General features: G+C 29.1%; 1 protein-coding gene across 1 annotated transcript in view; it reads right to left on the bottom strand.

Moving 5' to 3' along the window:
• LOC123298661 overlaps positions 1-19,009 on the bottom strand; it is a 164,391-nt gene that overhangs the window by 1,804 nt on the left and 143,578 nt on the right. The window contains exons 6-9 of the mRNA XM_044880754.1: positions 13,455-13,601; positions 13,259-13,387; positions 12,461-12,751; positions 3,819-4,768 (exon numbers count right to left, since the gene is read on the bottom strand). Of these exons, the coding sequence (XP_044736689.1) occupies positions 3,819-4,768; positions 12,461-12,751; positions 13,259-13,387; positions 13,455-13,601 (1,517 nt within the window). The remainder of the gene's footprint in view (positions 1-3,818; positions 4,769-12,460; positions 12,752-13,258; positions 13,388-13,454; positions 13,602-19,009) is intronic.

Here is a 19,009-nt window from a genome sequence, read left to right as displayed (position 1 = left end):
ATTTGTATTTGGTTTTTGTGCTCGAAGTTTTACTCACAGTGAGTAAACAGAAAAGTAGGTATGAAAAAAAGTTTACGGATGAATCGAATCAACTGTCTTGTACACAATAAAATAAATTATTTCATTTTTTTTTATATTAAATTTTATTCATTTGTCTCATGGCTTTTTTGTGTAATAATAAAAATGTCGAAAAATGCTGATTCGTAGATTTTAAGTATGAACAATTTATGGGGGGTTTTCTCTTTCATTTTCAGCCTTCTATTCTTTCTCCTGAATAAGGAGACGTACTACGTTGTATTTGACAAATTACGAGAATGATATTTTTGTGCATATTGTCTGTTATATTGGCCAATTTTTTCCCTGGTTCAAAAAAGGCTTAAACTAGTGTAAATTTTTATCAAAATTGGAGACAAAAATTGTTTTTAATATTTAATCGATTACCTTGAGGGTACGTTTTGAGACAATGCAAAAAAGATAAGAAATAATTTGCATTTCTCTTTTAAAGAAAATCATTTACTATGATATCATAGATCCAAAAATTGGTTTTACTTGGGTATTTTTTACCTCGAAGTCCATGGAATTTTAAGATCCTGTGAAACTGTTATCTCTAGTTCCATAGCTCATAAATGACTTTAGCAAGCGAAAATATTGGAGGAGCAATATTTTTGTATCTAATTTTTACGATTTTCTTGAAGATGCCTGCAAAATATTTGTTTTAATTGTAATGAAAGACAAAATTAAAAATCATTGTATCTTATGAAAATAATTTATTTAGGTATTGACCTAAAATTATGAAAATCGATTTTATTTGTTTTATCTCAAGCTAAGACGTTGCCAGTTCATTGAATATAAATTTAAGTCGTATGAAGCTGTTCGAGAATCATAATTCGTAATTTTTAATATTTTCATTAAAATCCATGCCTCTATTCCCCCAAGAAAAATATAAAAGTTAAGAAGCTTTTATCTAAACGAAAGCTACTTTTTACAAAAACTTAACTATTAATAGGTATTTTACAATAATCAATTTTCTTTCTACCCTTTTTTATGTAGGCTTGTATAATAATTTCAAGGAAAAATCAAATATATTTACTATATTCATTGAAGTAATATATATATTAATAATTCAATTATTTTCCAACCTATATAATAACATATATAATCTGGGATACAGAGTGGCTACCAAGAAGATTGCCCGTTAAATTTTTACTAAAATTTTTTTATTATTATAAAAAGTTATTCTTAAATAATTTTTTTTGTTTCAAACAATTAATTTTTATAAAATTCGCAATGGAATGTAAAAATTCAGGTTTGGGCCCTATTTGGTCCTGCAGGCACTTTGGGAACTTAAAATAATATCTATACCTAGTTGAAAAAATGTCGAAAAATAATTTGAGTATTTTCTGTTAATATTAATGCTTTCAGTTATTAGTAATTTAAGATAAAAAGGTTATTCCATTAGATTTTTGAGTGCACGGATGGCATTAGATATTTTTGGCATGAATTTAGAAATTTGACACTCCAAGAAAAACAGTTCACAAAATAGACAGTTCCAAGAATTGACGCCCCACCCACGTAGTCTCCTTCGATGATAAATATGTAAGATACAATCAGTGCTTGCATTATGACAACGCGGGGTCTGTAGCAAAAAAAATCTATCAATAAGGATTTTTTGTTTCTTTAGTTGAGTATTTCACCATTAATTTTTAATCTTCGTTAATCCACCGCCTGTCTCAATTTATCAGCACCCTCAACAAAATCTATCTTTACGATGTATGTTCAGTTAGCCCCAATTTAGTTTTCCATTATTCACACTACTGTTAAGTTCCTTATTTTCACGGATAAAACAAAATTTTAAAGATTCCGCCAAAATTTGCCGTCAGAGGCACGTACCTTTAATGCCTGTATGATACATTCGGACATGAGTCTTTTGAAAACCACTCTGTCCTCACCTCAACTATAGAAAATACTTACTACTCCAGAAAAGGGAAACTAACTTGATTTGAAATTTGTTGGGCACAAAACTCTCAGAGAATGAGCATACAAAAGAACATAAAACTTTTGCTCTATAGAGGTACTATTATATTTTCCTAGCTTTATATGGCATGATGTTAGCAAGAAGTATGAAGTAATACAAACAAAATATTTAAGTAAAGAAAGATAGAACTATGTCTATAGTTTGTTATTATACACAATTTTCTTTTGTAGATTGTTCAAAAGTCTGTTAGTTAGCCTGTCAGTCAGTCTGTCGGTCTGTATATCTGTTTGATTGTAACATAGAAGTATGAGCATGTTGTCATGGTCGGCTAAATTTTTTATTTTAGCTTATTTATGGTAGTAGGAACTCCAAGGCAAGGTTTGTGTCGCCACTACCGTGCTCATCTCATTCATCCATAATTAGGCGGACACAACGGGTTTTATGTTTGTTTTCAATAATTTATTTAAGTTTCAACTTTAATTTAAATAGTTTTTTTTTTTAATTTCCACCGACTGACTAGTTTTGGAGAAACCTATGAAAAACTATCATCCATCTACCATTTTCCCATAAGATGTTAAATACGCCTACTTTTGTAGTCATTTGTTTATTTAAGTATTCTGAACCTCCTCTCCCCGCCTTCTAAAATTTGCAGAAATGATTTAGACTTAGTCCAACGTCACATAAAAAAAATCAAGCCTTTTATCCAAAATTTCCGGGGCGCTCGAACATTCTTAATGATGTTGTTACACGTTTTTGTTGTGAAATGATCAGTTCTTTAGAACTAAAAGCTTGATACTTGTTTCTGTTACAACTAATTAAACATGAAATTTGAATAAAAAAAGAAAAAATAAAGTGGAAAAGTCATGTATTGTCTTTTATTATTATTTATTTTAACGGTCCTTAGGGTAACCAAGGGTCGAAATTAATCCACGAAAATGGTAATGATAAACTACTTTGCGATAATACTTGAAAACAATTTGGACGAAATATTAGAAGCATTACAACGATTCACTTCAATCTCTCGAATTTCTATTTCGAATAATAAAACAGTAAAAACAACAAAATTAAGCTTTTTATTTCATTCGCTTCAATTTCTACATCATTTTCGAAGATATATTTCGTAGATTTTCAGTTATGAACCAATCTTGACTGCGAAGAGCCAATCTTGTCTTGAAGTACATTTAAAATTTTTATAAGTCTATTTGGTACATTTTTGTCTCGTGAATTTGCAGTATGTAGGAAAAAAATTCCTTTACCTTTTCTGTCATGTATTTGGATATCCTAAATTATTTTTTTGATAATCACCGCGATCGCAATGAGCAGAAAGGAAGTGTGTAAAAAAATAAATTACTCTTTTCTTTATTTTTAGTAGATATATCACCTCCTTGATCAAGAACTGATATGTACCTAAATTTATATGTTTAAAATCTGGCTGATAATAATTAATTAGACAGCTGGTTGACCTAGACAACTTTCTCTTATGTATTTCAAGAATTTACTATGATGGGTAATTGGATATAGAAGAAAATTCTTCTTATACTAGCTTTTTCACAAAGCTTTCAACACCTTATTATAACCAATTAACTAAAAAACAAAAAAAGTTTTGCTCAAGAACAAAAAAAAAAAAAAAAAAAAAAACTAAGGTAAACAAATAGTTTTCGAGTTCTTTTGTGTTAAATGATATGCCATTATATTTCATCTTTTGTTGGAACGTACAAGAATTATGCGTTCGTAGTACAAGAAGGAACGTTCAAAATTTAATTTACAATAATTTTCCCTTACTTTAATGAAGCACTAAAAGTATTCCTGTCAAAATAAATTTAAAAACTTATTATTTGTTTACCTTATTCCGTGGATTATATCCCAACATTGTAGTCTTTCTAAACGGATTTGTGAATGTTAAATCCACTTCCAACAATTTCGATGTGTACAAATCTAATGCTAAACGTATCCTGGAATTCCGTTCCGTCACACTATCCACTCCATATAACACACCACAAACAATAAACATTTCGCCAACTTTATGATGATTTATGCTGATATTCCATGCGTATTGTATACGCATTTCAAACGAATCAATTTTAAGTACCGCTGTATTATTTGATCCAGGCAATCCATAAATTATCCATAATCCATTATCATCCACACTAAAATCCATATAATTGTATAACGTTGTATATAAAAAATTCGCTGTATCATTTGTTTGAATAAATGGTACATTCAGCGCATGTGTCCGTTCAGTTTCAAGATCAAACTTGATAATACGTGGCTTATCACGTGCATTGTAATAAAATGATCCATTGTATATTACGTGAGCATTTCCAATAAATGGATGTTCCAAGTGATAAATACGTGTTGATACATCTTTACGAAATGCTGTTTTATTGAAAAATTCGTATAATTTATAGGCATCACCTTCTTTTGTTACCCACAGTCGTTCACCCTGTTGTTCATTTTTCGGTGCTGGATCACGTAGCCATGATCCATAATCTAAATTAGTGAAACGATGATATACCGGTTTTCCAACAGCATAAAGCATACAATTAAGTGTACGATTTGGTAAATCTTGGAAGGAAACGTTGCCCAATGGTCGTATATCTAATTTGCCAACTAAATCAAATAGATTAATGGAATCACGACATTTCATATCTTTTACATTGATACATTCAGGGCATGGTTCGGGTGGTGGACATATTTCGTCATACGATGTTGATTTTGGCGGTGAGACACCATACTCGACTACTTTGGAGAGATCGGTGTTTATTGTTGAATGCTTGCCCATTCGTACATCATCTGAAAAAGAAAGAAAAACATTTTTTTAATATTTGTGATGTAAATTAATCGAGACCATTTTCCCTCAGTCTAAAAATAGAATTTGTTTACGTTTAAGATAAAAAAATACTGAAAAATTATTTCGAGTATTAAAGTATTTCGATTTTATTTTATTTGTGGCTAAATTGGTAATTTAAATTAAAGACTGGATCATTTAACGCCCACGAAGCTGATCATGGTAAACTTCATCACAAAGTAGAGCAGTGTCCAATTGACACTTGTCTAGGCCTCTAGGCAGTGCAATTCCTAGGTGATATGAAAATCAGACGACCATTCTCATCAAAAACTTGCCTTTTTCCCTTTTATTTTCCCTAATCTACGGAAAAACTATCGGTTTTTGGTGGGTCAACTAGTATAGACACTTTTGTCTCTAAGGGCAAGAACTATAACTTCTCTGAGTAGATGACTAATATCGAATTCGCTACATAACCCATACAAATTTAAAGTAAACTTGAGACCATAAAAAAATTTAAATGTTAAATTAAAATTGATTAAAAAACGAAAAATTAATCAAAGATTTTTCTCCGTCTCTTTCTTGTAAAACAGAGTTATATATGTAATAACAATGACGTCACTTTTAAAGTATCTTCTCCTTTTTTCTCACACTTCTAAAGATTTTAAAAATCCCACTCCACTTTTCTGTCCGTGCAATGAGAATTCTTTACCTGAAGTGATAATAAAAATTTATTCATCATCCCAATTTACCCAAATCATTGTACTAATATTATTGAATGAATACCTGAGAACGATTGTATAGTGTTATGTTTCATTTTTTAAATTTTACTGTAAACCTTTTTTATTCAAAGTTTATTTTTAAGTCGTGTGAATTGAGCTTTAATAGAAACAATGTGTAATGAAAGAAAAAGTTCGAAACGATTGATGTCCTGCAATTAGTTATAATTAAACTGTTCGTTCTATCATCAACAACCTAGAGCATTATATAAGATGGTAGAAGAGTTGGGAACGTCATGAAAAAGTTTATTTGAAGACTATTGAATTTTAGATATTTCTTTTCTTATTGAAAAACGGTGATTGAAGTACGTCGGAAATATACCTTATAATTGCTAGACAGTTGCCGTTGCTAAGACTGCAACAGATGGGGCTGAATCGAATGGAACCGTTCACGAGCCCAAATTGTAATCGTGTAAGTCAGTAAACTTATCAAATTTAAGGTTTTAGAAAAAATGTTTCAAACCAAATTTATTTGATTTTTTTCAAGAAACAACTTTCAAAACTCTTTTTTGTGGTTTAAGTACTGCTCTGCCAAAATATCGGGAATGATGGATTAAAATGGTTCAAATAATTCTGGCAAATCTATTAAGTTTTCGAAAAAATGTTTTGAACAAAAATTGCTTGTTTTTTATATAAAGTGTATTTCTATCACTTATCAGTTGTGAAATAATGCCGTCTTTTCTATGACCCGAACGACCTAGGTCAAAAGCAGAGTTTCTATAATATGCCGTTTTTAACCCGTCAGCATTACCATAATGGGGATTTTGGTATATGTTTGGAAAAGTTTTTCTAAATCTTCGTATAATTTCATCTGTTTTCGAATTATGTATTTTTCAGATTTCTTTCTACCTAATATTTTGCTATATATTTATCTAATCTATCTAAAGTCAATAAAAATATTTTTTTTCAAGCCATTCAGAAATTGTGAGAATTTCTCTTGTTATAAAACTAAAGATGTAAGCAAAAAAAAAAAAAAAAAATCGGAATAAATTCTCTTCAAATTCAAATTCGTACTCAATAAATTAAAGAATATTTAACGTACGAAATATTTGACGCATGTGCATAACGGGTGAGCAAGTCTCTCATCATGGGACTAAAGATTACCGAACAGTTGGTGGGAGTGCTGACGGATTTAAAACTAACAACATTCAATAAGGTTATTCTTTGATTAAAAAAGTCTCCCATAACAAAAGAGTGTAGGTGTTCAATTAAAAAGCGCAACCTGTTAATATCGAAATGGGTTAATATTTACTATAATGCTGGACAAAATCTGATAAGAATCAGCCTGTATAAAGTAATTTTAATAATTATTTGCATATAGCTATTAATAAAATTAATTTATATGTAAATTTAATGTTATATATATACAAGAATTTATGACCAAAAAGCCAACAAGATACCATCACACCCACCATTACAGTGGCTGGTTTAGTAAAGATTTTCTTATTGATAAAAAATTTCCACATATAATACGAGAGTAGGTACAGAGTTCACATTCAATTACTAACATGTCATAAACATTAATTCAGGGAGAAGAAAATGGTAAATGATGGGTGTCCCATTAGCTATGTTGAATTTAATTTTTAAGTCAACAATACACTAAATAATTATTGAACTGAACAATTTTTAATTATTGGTTAGATATGCTAAATTTGGAATTGGAAAAAGAATGCTTTCCTGTTTGTCATGCTTGATACTAAATGCATTTTATAAAGACAAAGAAGTTGGAAGTTCACGCTAGAAAATCTTACATAATAACAACTAAAATCGCAAAACGGGATGTAAAGCTGTTTTTTTAGTACGTTCACGACTCAGGGGAATGTGAAACTACATTTTTCAAGCAAAAAAAGTTGTGCTACCTGCGTAATCTTTGAAGTATATTAAATACTTTTTAGTTGATATCATCATTTTGAAAGTATATTAAATTTTAAGCCATCCCATAGCTCCGTATGTATAATAGTTTTTGAGATATGATGCTTGAAAAATGACATGGATTTGACATGGAAAATTTTACGAAAACTAGTACCAGTGACGGCTCGAAGGCGATATTACCTGCGTAATACGTGAAAAACTGAAAAAAGTCCGAAAATTTGCAGAAAAACTTTTTTGTGCTTACAAAACGTAGTTCCACACTCCTCTGAGGGATTCAAATAACATACTAAAAAAGCAGCTTCACTCTTCACATCGCATTTTGCAATTTTAATGTAGAATTTGACTGGCGTAGTTTTAGGAATCGACAATTCAGAAATTGAAGGCTAGCATTAGATCAACTATTATTATTTTAAGAATAATAATTGAACGGAAAATTTCACATTTTTCGTATTGGTATAAGAGCTAAGTTAATTCTTAGAAGCTTTTTTTTAAATTGCAATATTTTTATGCATGTTTGTTTGAGTCAAATCTTGCAAGTGAATTTCAAAGTAGTTATTCTCAATCGATTAAGATTAAATCTTGCAAACACGTTTAGTTTGGATAACAATCCATTTTTAGCTAATTGACGTCCTTTTAAATCTTAAACGGCGATATTTTATACTAGTTAGTGTCAAATTGAACCAAACAAAATACCTTTTTACTAGGAATTATATTCTATTTATCACTGCATTGTCCGAATTCGATCAGATTATTATAATAATTTACCTCGATGGCAGTAGAACAGCCTGTACAAACTGTAGTTTGGTATCCAAAGATTATAATAACATTAAAATTGTTTTTAATGATATTTTATGTTTGTTCATTATGTATTATTTATAGTACAGGCAATTAAATGGGAAAACTTAGAAAGTACGTAAAAAAGGCATATAAGGATTGATTCTTAAATATAAATTTTAATAACCTTTATGCGTCCCTTAATTTTGGCCAGATTAAAATAACGTTTATGAACGTTTGTTATTTAAAGATTCGATAAACAAAAATCATTCATCTTAGAAAATGATCAAGCACAAACGGGGATTGATTCCCTCAAACGTGTCAATAGGTACGAGGAAAAACATAAAATTATGCACGTGCAGACATAAAATTTAGACAATTTAGCTGGAAGCCAATTCCCATTATCCTTTGCCTAATAATTTGAAACTGGATACTTAAGTTTTATGCTTGCTTCAAACTTGATCGAAGTTATAAAATATTAAAAAAAGATTTTTTCCAATAGCAAAGGATTGAAATAAAATAATAGAAGCTTGGAAAAATATAATATCAGAATATTTTTATTATAAATATGAAAATAGATATCGAAAAATATGGAAAAAATATCCTTCAACAGGTTTGTTATTTGAATATATAGGTATACAGTGGGCCATAAATGTATCCAATATTAAAACGTGTATCCGAAAGAAAATAACAATATTGTGATATTGATATATTGTTGTAACCACGAAAGTAGCAATGAGGATTTGTTAAGGATTTTCATACTAAATACTAAAGTAAATTTGGTGTTTCCACAGATCACTGTTCGCGTGCATAACAGTGATTCTTGTGCAGTGATAGCCACAAAGTGTTATTTTTTCGTTTTCAAAATCAACCAAATATCTTTTCTAGAAACGGACAACTAGATTCATAATAAGTCACACTATATTTAATGATTAGTTGCATTATTATTTAAACCTAATAAGAATACGTGTTAGCTCTGAGTGATGATGTATGGAACCTAATTTCAGGTATTTTTAGGTTCCAAAATATCTGCCAAGTCAGTTTTTAGTCAACTCAAAATGTTTTTACAGGAATTTGGTAAAATAACATTGTTTGTGTTTTCAGTACATTTTTTTTTAAATTTCAGCAACATCTCAAAACAATTTTTTATTGAAGATTCCTATTTTTTATCGAACATAAAATAATTTTTTTTTCTATACTTTAGCTTTAGCAAACCGTAAATCAGGTACCGAAAATTGAGGTCTAGGGAAATATTTTTCAAACAAAATGTAAGTAATTGTTTTAAGGCAAAGAATCATAATTGGCTACATAAAAATAAGTATTTCCATTTAAAAAAGCAAAGTTGACCATTGTTTGATCCGGAAGGCGTTCGCGGAAAATAAAACTAGATGAATGTTTTTCGTTTTTCGACTGAAAAGTTTTTTAACAAATCACCCTATAAATATGCATAAATTAAAATTTTCCATTAACATACCCTCAGGATTATAACCAATCCCACTATATAAATATATATTTTGATTGAGCAAAAATATATACATTTTTTTTGTTTTTTATATTGGTTATTGTTTTTATTCTTGTTTTTATAACAAAAAAAATATTTTTTATTCCACGAAAGGTTTCGCTAATAATGCTGGACTAAAATAAAATATGATCGAAATCCAGTTTATTCTCCCCAAAACTAAAGACTTATGTTCTGTATCGAAGGTAAAAGGAAAGAAGTGTGGTTGTGTAGTAATTTGATTCATGACCCCAAGAACAAAAATTTGTAATTTATGTGGTTTTTGGAGTTATCGGATATTTGTATCACCGCAAAACAGGGCCAAAATCTATCTCAACCGTGCTAATTCGAGCCAGATTAATTCAACCAAACGCAATAAGTTCGTTTTTTTTCTAATGGATGCTGGGTTGGAGTGGCTTTACAATCGGGAAAGTACCGTTCACAATCTGACGGGAAGTGCAATCTTAAGGTGGCATTTCCTACCTTTTTTTTAAAACTAGGTGGATTTTTTTCATTTAACTTATTCAAATGGGGGATATTTTCAGCAATTTGAAAGAGATACTCAATCGGAAAAACTGTTTTTTCTGAAGTTTTTGCGCACTTATCCCTCTAAATTGGGCGAACGCGTTGAAACTCGGTTTGCAGGTTGAGCAAGTGTCAAGGACGTTTCTTTAAGGAGTGTTGGCTTCCAAAAATACTTAATATTTTTTATGTCGAAATATTATTTTTGGCAGTTTTAAAAGCCATCTCTACGACTTCTTTTTGAACTAGACGGTTCAAATTTGTATGTAGATTGAACTAGTATCTTTTGAAGGAGTCAACTTTTCTGCCTCCTCTTTTTAGATAAAAAAATTAAGTTTGTGCAATTTTATTTGCTTTGCGGACCTAGAAAGTACCACCAAAATCAGTTAGGAGGTCAACAATTTGTTTTAAAAATTGTACCCTTCGAACCCATAAGAATAATACTTCAGTGTTAAAAAAAATAAAAAATAGAAATTCCATTTGAATAAAAAGTCTCTAATAAAAGCGAAATATGAGCTTATTGATGGAGCAATGCTGCTCACGAGTTTTTTAATATTAAATAAATTTTTGTAAAAGCTTTTATTTACACTAAGTAAAAAATAATTTTGTTTAATATAATTTAGCATTTCTTGTCAATGAAAATAGATTTCATAATAAAATTGCCATTTGAATTTTCTCGAAAATATCTTTTTATCTTTTATATATTTTGTAATAACATCAATTGCAGAAAAAGGACAAATAAAAATAAAAAAACAATAAGAGAACTAGAAAAGACATGTATTAATAAAAATAAACTAAACATAAAATTTATTTTTAAAATTGCTTTCTTTTGTTAAAAAAGATTTTAATATTAATTGAATAAAATAACAAAACCAATTTCAGGCATACCTATATTCGTCATGACGATTGTCATTTTCATAGTAGGATTTTAAAAAGAAAATTGATTCCTAGAATGTTTACATTTATTTATGAAGCAGGTTTTTTTTTAATTTTATCTACCAAACAAAAATATTGAAATGTATCAAAAAGATTTTCGAAAATTGTAAAGATAGAAAATAAATTTATATGCCTTAAAATTATACAAAAGTGTTTTTGGTGTTGACTTGAGAAAGTGGCATTGAAGAAGCTATGTGGTATAGTGGTAGTGTAGTGGAAAATTTAAAGAGATCGGGTCAATTCGGATAAATAAATTTGTTTTCAATATACTTTTTAATTGATCAATTTATTACTGAAATACACCAGCTTTTTTTCATCTTCTATAAAGCATTTTTTAAAGGACTTTATTCTTCTTCTAACAAGTAATAAACTCTCGGTAAGAAAATATTGATTTAAAATTTAAATGAGTATAGCAGCCAAATTTCCATAAATTTATGTTTTTTAATTTTATTTTCATCACGTTTGGTCATCGTTAGATAATGTTTATTTCAAAACAATATCAATGCATAATTAGTATGCAATAGGTATTGTTACAATTATATGAAAGCGTAGGTGGTAACAATGTATAGAAGCAAACAGTATTCTCTTAATTTAATTAATCTTAATTTAATTAATTAAAACAATTAAATTAAAAATGTTATACAGTAAAACCTTAATCCACCTAAACTTTGAAACACACAATAAAGGTTTATAAATTAAAAAAGCTTTGTGTTTATTTTTGAAATTCGGAGAGATATTAAAAAATGGTAGATTAAGGCAACAACTGTAAAATGGAAGAAATAAGAAAAAACTATACATCATAAAACTGTGACCGAAAAATTCTAAAAAACAATACAACAATTTTGTCTTTTTTAAATTAAAATTCGTTACAGCGTGCCATAAAACCATACAAAACGATATAAAACTCGTATTATTTTCCTTAAATTAAAAAAAACCCGTCGAGTTTTCTCGATTTTCCGCACTTTTAACTTCGTACTGCCTTAGAGTCGATTCTTTATTATTATTTTTAATTTTTATCAGCTCAGCAAAGATGCACAGCAAAGAGACGTTTACTTTTCAATTGACATTTAACCACAGACACTTTACATTTTACCATAGACAATTTGTTTTTGAGTAATGTTAGAATAGTATAAATATTGGTAAATATTGACATTAATATTCATACGATACTAACGCCACTCAATTGTTTTGCTTTCCCGGAAGCCCTCTACTAACACTTAAACTTTATGGTATGGTATTAATCGGTTCAGCTGCACTTGAGATTGCGCTTAGTAACACACATACAGCAATTCATTTTTATAATATAGATAAGTACTTACCATGAACATTAATCACACCACGTGTAATACCCATCTCATTTTTAGCAATACAATGATATAAACCATAATCATTAATATTTATGCGTGTGATATTTAATTGCATTTTTGAACGATAACTAATTTGATCAGATATTTCAATACGATATTTATCAGAATTCTCTATTAAACGTCCATCCGAACGTTCCCAATAACGTACCGCATCTGGAAATGCTTCAACTTCACATTCAAGTGTTGCCGTTGATCCATTGGCTATACCAATAATTTGTTGTCGTATACGAATTAACGGTGGAACTGGAAACAAATAAAAAGGAATGTTAACTATATTTTATAAATTTTTTTATAACCTTTTTTTAGTTTATTCAATTAAATAACGTTTCACTGATTATTATTTGAACTACTCAGGCGTTTAATAACTTCATTTCTCTGATAATGCCTGATAAAGTTTTAGTAATACTAGTTTGACCTTCTTAAGAAAATTGTAAATTTAATAGTCTGCGCAAATTGAAACTTGCTCGGTTGGTAACTATTCATTTACGGAGTAATAGGTAGAAAAATTGCACATATTAAGTGTTACGACTATTTTCTTCTAAATATGGCCCAAGAATTGTTGAATAAGGCACGTAATGATAATAAGACCGTATTTTTACAATCTTTTTCAAGTTTCATCAATCCATGTGCGAATTATCAAATCTTGCTAATTAAATTTGCTAAATCTAGCTAGTTAACGTTAAGGATTACACTCCCTGGGATCAAGTGGCAATTTATCTGATATTGTAATAGTTTTAAAATAGAACTTACAATGAACTTCAACTTGGAATGTATGATTTGCAGGTGGTGGTACTCCATTGTTCGCAATACAAATATATTCTCCCATATGAGCACGATTAATCGATGTTAAATTTAGAGTATGATCAAACACCGACGACGCTGAAACAAAAAGGAAATAGTTTGACCATTATTTACAAAGAAAGAAAGAATTATAGTGTAGACTTACTTTGCCAAGCTCCCAGTGGTATAACATTTCCATCAGTACGACGAAATTCAATATGAGGATATGGTACACCAGTAGCTCCACATCGTAAACGTAGATTTTCACCTTCGTGTACAATTAAGGGGCTTGCTGGCACATATGGTGGAGTAGCTGAAACAAAAGAAAAAATTAATTTTAATTTATTGCAAATACACCTACTGGATTCGTCAAGGAGGAAAAATATAAACATTCCTTGTAAACCTTCTGTTCCATAGACATGGAATTTCAGATAAGTTACGTTGGAATTCAATATATATATATAAGAAACTTAACTTTAAGAGATTTAATTCAATTGTTTTTAACAGGAAAAGAGGGTAATGGGAAATATCTCATCTTATGTATCGATGGGGGAACTAATAGATTTCAACTCTAAATTTTTAATTCGAAATTTCAACTAAAAAAAAAAAGTTTCTTCCGATTTCGATAAAACAGATTATATAAAATTGTTCTGAATAACAAAAAAAAAAAACATAAAAACCGCGATTATTTGAGGACTGGGTGAATTACTTATGAGATATCGCCTAAAACCCGTCCTATAGATATGAAGGACGATTTATGAAAGCCTTTTCGAACAATATATTTAAAAGTACTAATTTGTAAATAAATATATTTTTGGAATTTCTTCCGTCAAAGTTACCTTTTGTAATAAGTTTTATCAAATTCTGAAACAGAAAACTTGTGAAACTTATTTCTTTTCTTTGAAAAACATTAGAAAATCGAGAAAAAATTTTTACTTCTGATTTTGATAACAACCATTATATAATGTAATTTTGAAAACCATCGAAATCGGGTTCAGACCATAGTTTTCAGACAATTGTAATTAAAATGTTCGACTTGATTACGGTAGGGATGGGCATATGCCCAACGGTTGTGTATATAGTTTTTCCGCTTATAATATTTTTAAGGGGAATGCATTTAAAAAAAAAACCTGATAAAAATGAAAATATAAGAGAAACAAAAAAAATCAATTTGTTTTAAATAAATAAGTAAATACAAGTTTGAAAAAAAAACAAGTGGAAACAAGCAATTGACTGAGTTAATTGTTGAAATACCATGTATAGACAGTGTTTATTATGCAATCGTTTGTTTTTGGACGTCACGTAAATAAAAAAGATATTCATTTTTAAATAGCCACACACACGTAACTAATGTTCCCATATTAATACATACTACAAAAGCACCTAATTAGCGCCCTCAGGGGAAACAGTGATGTTTACAAAAAAAAGATTCAAACAAAAGTTGTTTATCTTTTATAAGGAACATTTTTACATTAACTTATATTGTTCATTTACGAACTCGACCTCAATTTTTACTTCCTGAGTACGCTTCAACTTGATATCTCTTTTTGTTTTTGAGTTATCGTGTTGACAGACAGACGGACAGACGAACAGACGGGCAGACGGACAGACGGACATAAAACCGAAAATGGACTAATTAGGTGATTCTATGAATACCTATACCAAAATTTTGTTGGAGCATCAATATTTCTAAGCGTTACAAACTTGGGACTAAACTTAATATACCTCATGTATACATGGTATAACTAAACTTAATATACTATATGTATATTTCATATATACATGGTATAAAAATCAAATTGCATATAAAGGTTAGAAAGCGAAAAAAATATTTAGGTTGATTGAAAAACTCACTTCAAAAGAAAATCTTATTCGTATATAAAAAATAATAGAGTAGAGAAGAAAAACTGAAGTAGATAGATTTAATTAAATATTCAAATACCCATAAAAATCAATTTCAATCAATATATAAAGAAAGAAAACGGTAAGAAAATATAAGAAAAACAAAAAAATATTTTTTTAACATATGCTTCAATTCTGTAGTAATATATAAAGGTAAAAGTGAGATAGGAAAATGAGGAAAATTCGTTTAAAAAGCGTCTGTAAAATAAGTGACATGCATAAATAAAATATGAATTGCTTGCCATTATTTGTGCGGGAAAGAGAAACTTTCGACATTTATCATAAGGAAGTATTGATGTCTTATTTTGGAAACTTCAGCAATCAATCCCGAATGACGTCTTCAGTCCAAAATAGACTTAAATCTCAAACCAAATACCAGTGTTATTTGGAACGACTAAATCATCAAAGGCTATTATACCTACATTTGAACCGTACTAAGTAATTTTTTTTGTAACTCGTGAGATTTGTGGTGTTTTGAAATTTTTTGTGTAATATATTTTAATTTAAACAAGAAATATCCAGAGTTAAAATAAACTAATAAGAGGTTAAATTTTGTTAAGGATTCTCAAGTGATAAATACCTACTTGCTGTTTATCTAATAATGTCTCATTGTTACTGTCTTAATGATAATAGATTGTTGTTTTAATTAAATTGTTGTAAATGAAATTAACCGAGAATAGGAACACAGTGGAGCAGAGAAACAAACAGTAACAGTATTCCAATAAATATGTTGTGTATTTGAGATATACAAGATAATAAACAGAAGCACACAAATTTTTTAGGAACTTCTCGCACGTTTGATAAATGAATAGTTTTCTCAAAGAGGATAGGGTATTGCGAATATAGATAGAGTTTTTGAGAATTAATTAAATTTTTTTAAATTGGTTTATCCATATTCTATAGGACAAAGTTCCCACCGGGTCTCCCATGACACCTGACACCTCTCGTTCTTTTTTAGATACTTCCATAAATATCTTTACAAATTGTTACGATTTTCTTGGTATTTTACACATTTGGTACATTAAGGTGTGATGTATGGTACATTATACGGTGATCCATAGCACATTAGGCTCTTGTACGATTGATCTTCTTTTAATAAAATATGGATATCGAATTTATCGATAGTTTAATAATAATTAAATTTTTAATATTTAAACAAAAAAAATTCCAAAAGAATACAGTTTTTAAGAATATATCTGACTCGTGAACTAACAAACAGGTTCGTTATAACAGGTTCGTTATAGCCGATGTCGTCATAGATAATTTTTAGTGAATTTTAAAATTTTGAAATATATTTAAACGGTTTCTATCATAGATTATTTTCCATGATATCAATTTCGTACAAAATGTTTACTTTAGTATTATATAAAATATTTTATTTTATGTTTATGTATATTTTTGTTAACTAAAACTGATGAAAAATTTTATATGATGTACCAAATAAAGGACTACAATCGATTAAAATTTAAAAATGAAAATAAAACATAAAAAATCAAATAAAATAAAATAAAAACATCATGCATTCATTGGTGGTGGCGTGTCATTAAAACTCAAGTATAATCCTTATAGGAACAGGATTATTACATGCGTGTGTGTACATTTCAAATTGAAGCAATCTGAAATGTTTTTAGATTCGTTGGTTCGTATCATTACACGCCTGGTGCATTGATAGATACTAGGCTTAGAATTTGTATTATCGAAAGCATTTTTCCTACTAATCCGGAAAATCGCTTTTCTTTATAAACTTTTTTTTCACCAATGAATATTTAAGAGGATTCTTAAAAAAATTATCAAGTTTCACGCCAATGCAAGAATGATTTCAAGCCTATCAAAAAAAGCTAGTATAGTGTATAGAACAGTCTTAAATAAAAGCATGAATCAATCGGTTATAAAATGGTAGAATCGATAGAAAATACATGTGTTTTAACAAGTATTATATTCAAGTAATACTGTCCATTTACTTTTGTTCATGGATCGCTTTTTCCACCATAATTGATAATTTCTCAATCAGCTTCTTACCATCAGACCGCCTATGAGGTAACACGAAACACCAAGGGATTAATTTCTACTCGCAGGATAAACCATCAAAGACAAGAAAAATAAAGCATTTTTGACGACCCGATCGATTTACGTTGGTACAACTAACGTTAAAAATCAAGCTAGAATTTGTGCAGCTTCTACAACAAAATTTTTACTGTGATGTTAACAATGTTTCAAATATTGTGTAATTGATGTTGACCAAATTTTTCGGTAAATACAGACACAGCCAATTTTGCAATTCAGCATGGTCGAGTTGTTCACAGTACGTAAACCTTTTATTTAAATAATTTGGATTTTGAATCATTTGTTACATACGTTACTCGTAAATTAGGTTTAGGGCTCAATTCCCAACCGTTGTATAATTTTTGGGTAATTGTAGTAAAGCTTTGTTATAGTTGATGTTTAAGCAAGCGTAGATAGTATATAAAATAGATTACATTCTGATTCAATTTTTTTGAACTAAGAATACAAAAATGTTCTTATATAGACGACTATTTATATTTACAAAATGAATTTGTTCTTGTACATATAAAATATACATATATAAAATGGTTTACTTTTTTTAACCGACGAAAGGGGAGGAACGTTCTCAAATCAACATACCTTTTTGCATAACCACACAATTTTTTTTCTTTGTAGTCCGATTTCGATTATTTGGAGTCATATAAATTTGAAAAAATTATTATTGAATGATGATTGTTCACCCACTAATCAGGTAATCTCATATAAATTGTTTCGTCAAAATCGGTTCATTAGTTTTTAAGATATGGACTAATACAAATAAGTGACTTTGTTTATTACGTATGAAGATATTCATAGGTATACAAGTTTTACAGACGTATTACTAAAAAGTGAAAGGTGCCCACGATAGGTTGCGTACCAATGCGCACCAAAAACATAACAAAGCCATTCGATCACTAGATTTTACTCTTCATATTTTTTTCATATCGGTCGCCTTACATGGAAATCGATTCTTAAGAAGTAAACTCCAATAATTTTAAAGTATCGGCTCCAAACAATAATTTCCTCTTGAGAAATTATTACGCTTTAAATTCCACAACAATGAATCGATTTTTACATATGGACTTCAAAGTTTTTTAATACGTGGACTTCAAAGCGTAAGTGTTCACAAGAAAATTATTGAATTTTTTTTTTTAGTTACTGGTATTTTTCCTCAGTTATATTTTTTATAAAAAATTTTATTTATATAAATAAATATTTTATGTATATTCATTGTTTTCAAATCCTTTATATACATTATATTATACTATAATACATGTACAATTATTATTACTAAACAAAAAATATATATAAATATAAAAGATTTGTACTTGAGTTACTACTACCCATTATATTTATAGAGCACAACAAGAAAAATACAACAACAGATTTATTCAAGATCATAATTTTTTTCTAAATACGACAAGCTGATTTTATTATTTGAACCTCCGTATGCAAAGCCTAATGTCCAAAATAGATTTGGTTTAAGATAGGTATCGGATCATTAAGCGCGGTCCATTCAGAGATCTGTGATGCATTATATTCAGGTCCGTAGCTAAGACGTGGCAAAAGAGACACCCGCCACCGCCGTATAAATAATAGAGGCACAAAACAAACGTTTAATTTATACGTAAAACAAAAAATTAGTAGAGAATCATGTAAGCAAAGTCATAAAGTAATAAAATTCGATATTTTGATAAAACAGGCAAATTTGATCTGATTTTATTGGAATGTTTTTTTGAAACCCACTAATTTTGGGTCATTTTTTTTAGCTGTGAT

The sequence above is a fragment of the Chrysoperla carnea genome, chromosome 4, assembly GCF_905475395.1.
Source record: "Chrysoperla carnea chromosome 4, inChrCarn1.1, whole genome shotgun sequence".
Taxonomy (NCBI): domain Eukaryota; kingdom Metazoa; phylum Arthropoda; class Insecta; order Neuroptera; family Chrysopidae; genus Chrysoperla; species Chrysoperla carnea.
The sequence above is the reverse complement of the archived record's forward strand: the minus strand, read 5'-3'. Positions and strand labels throughout refer to the sequence as shown.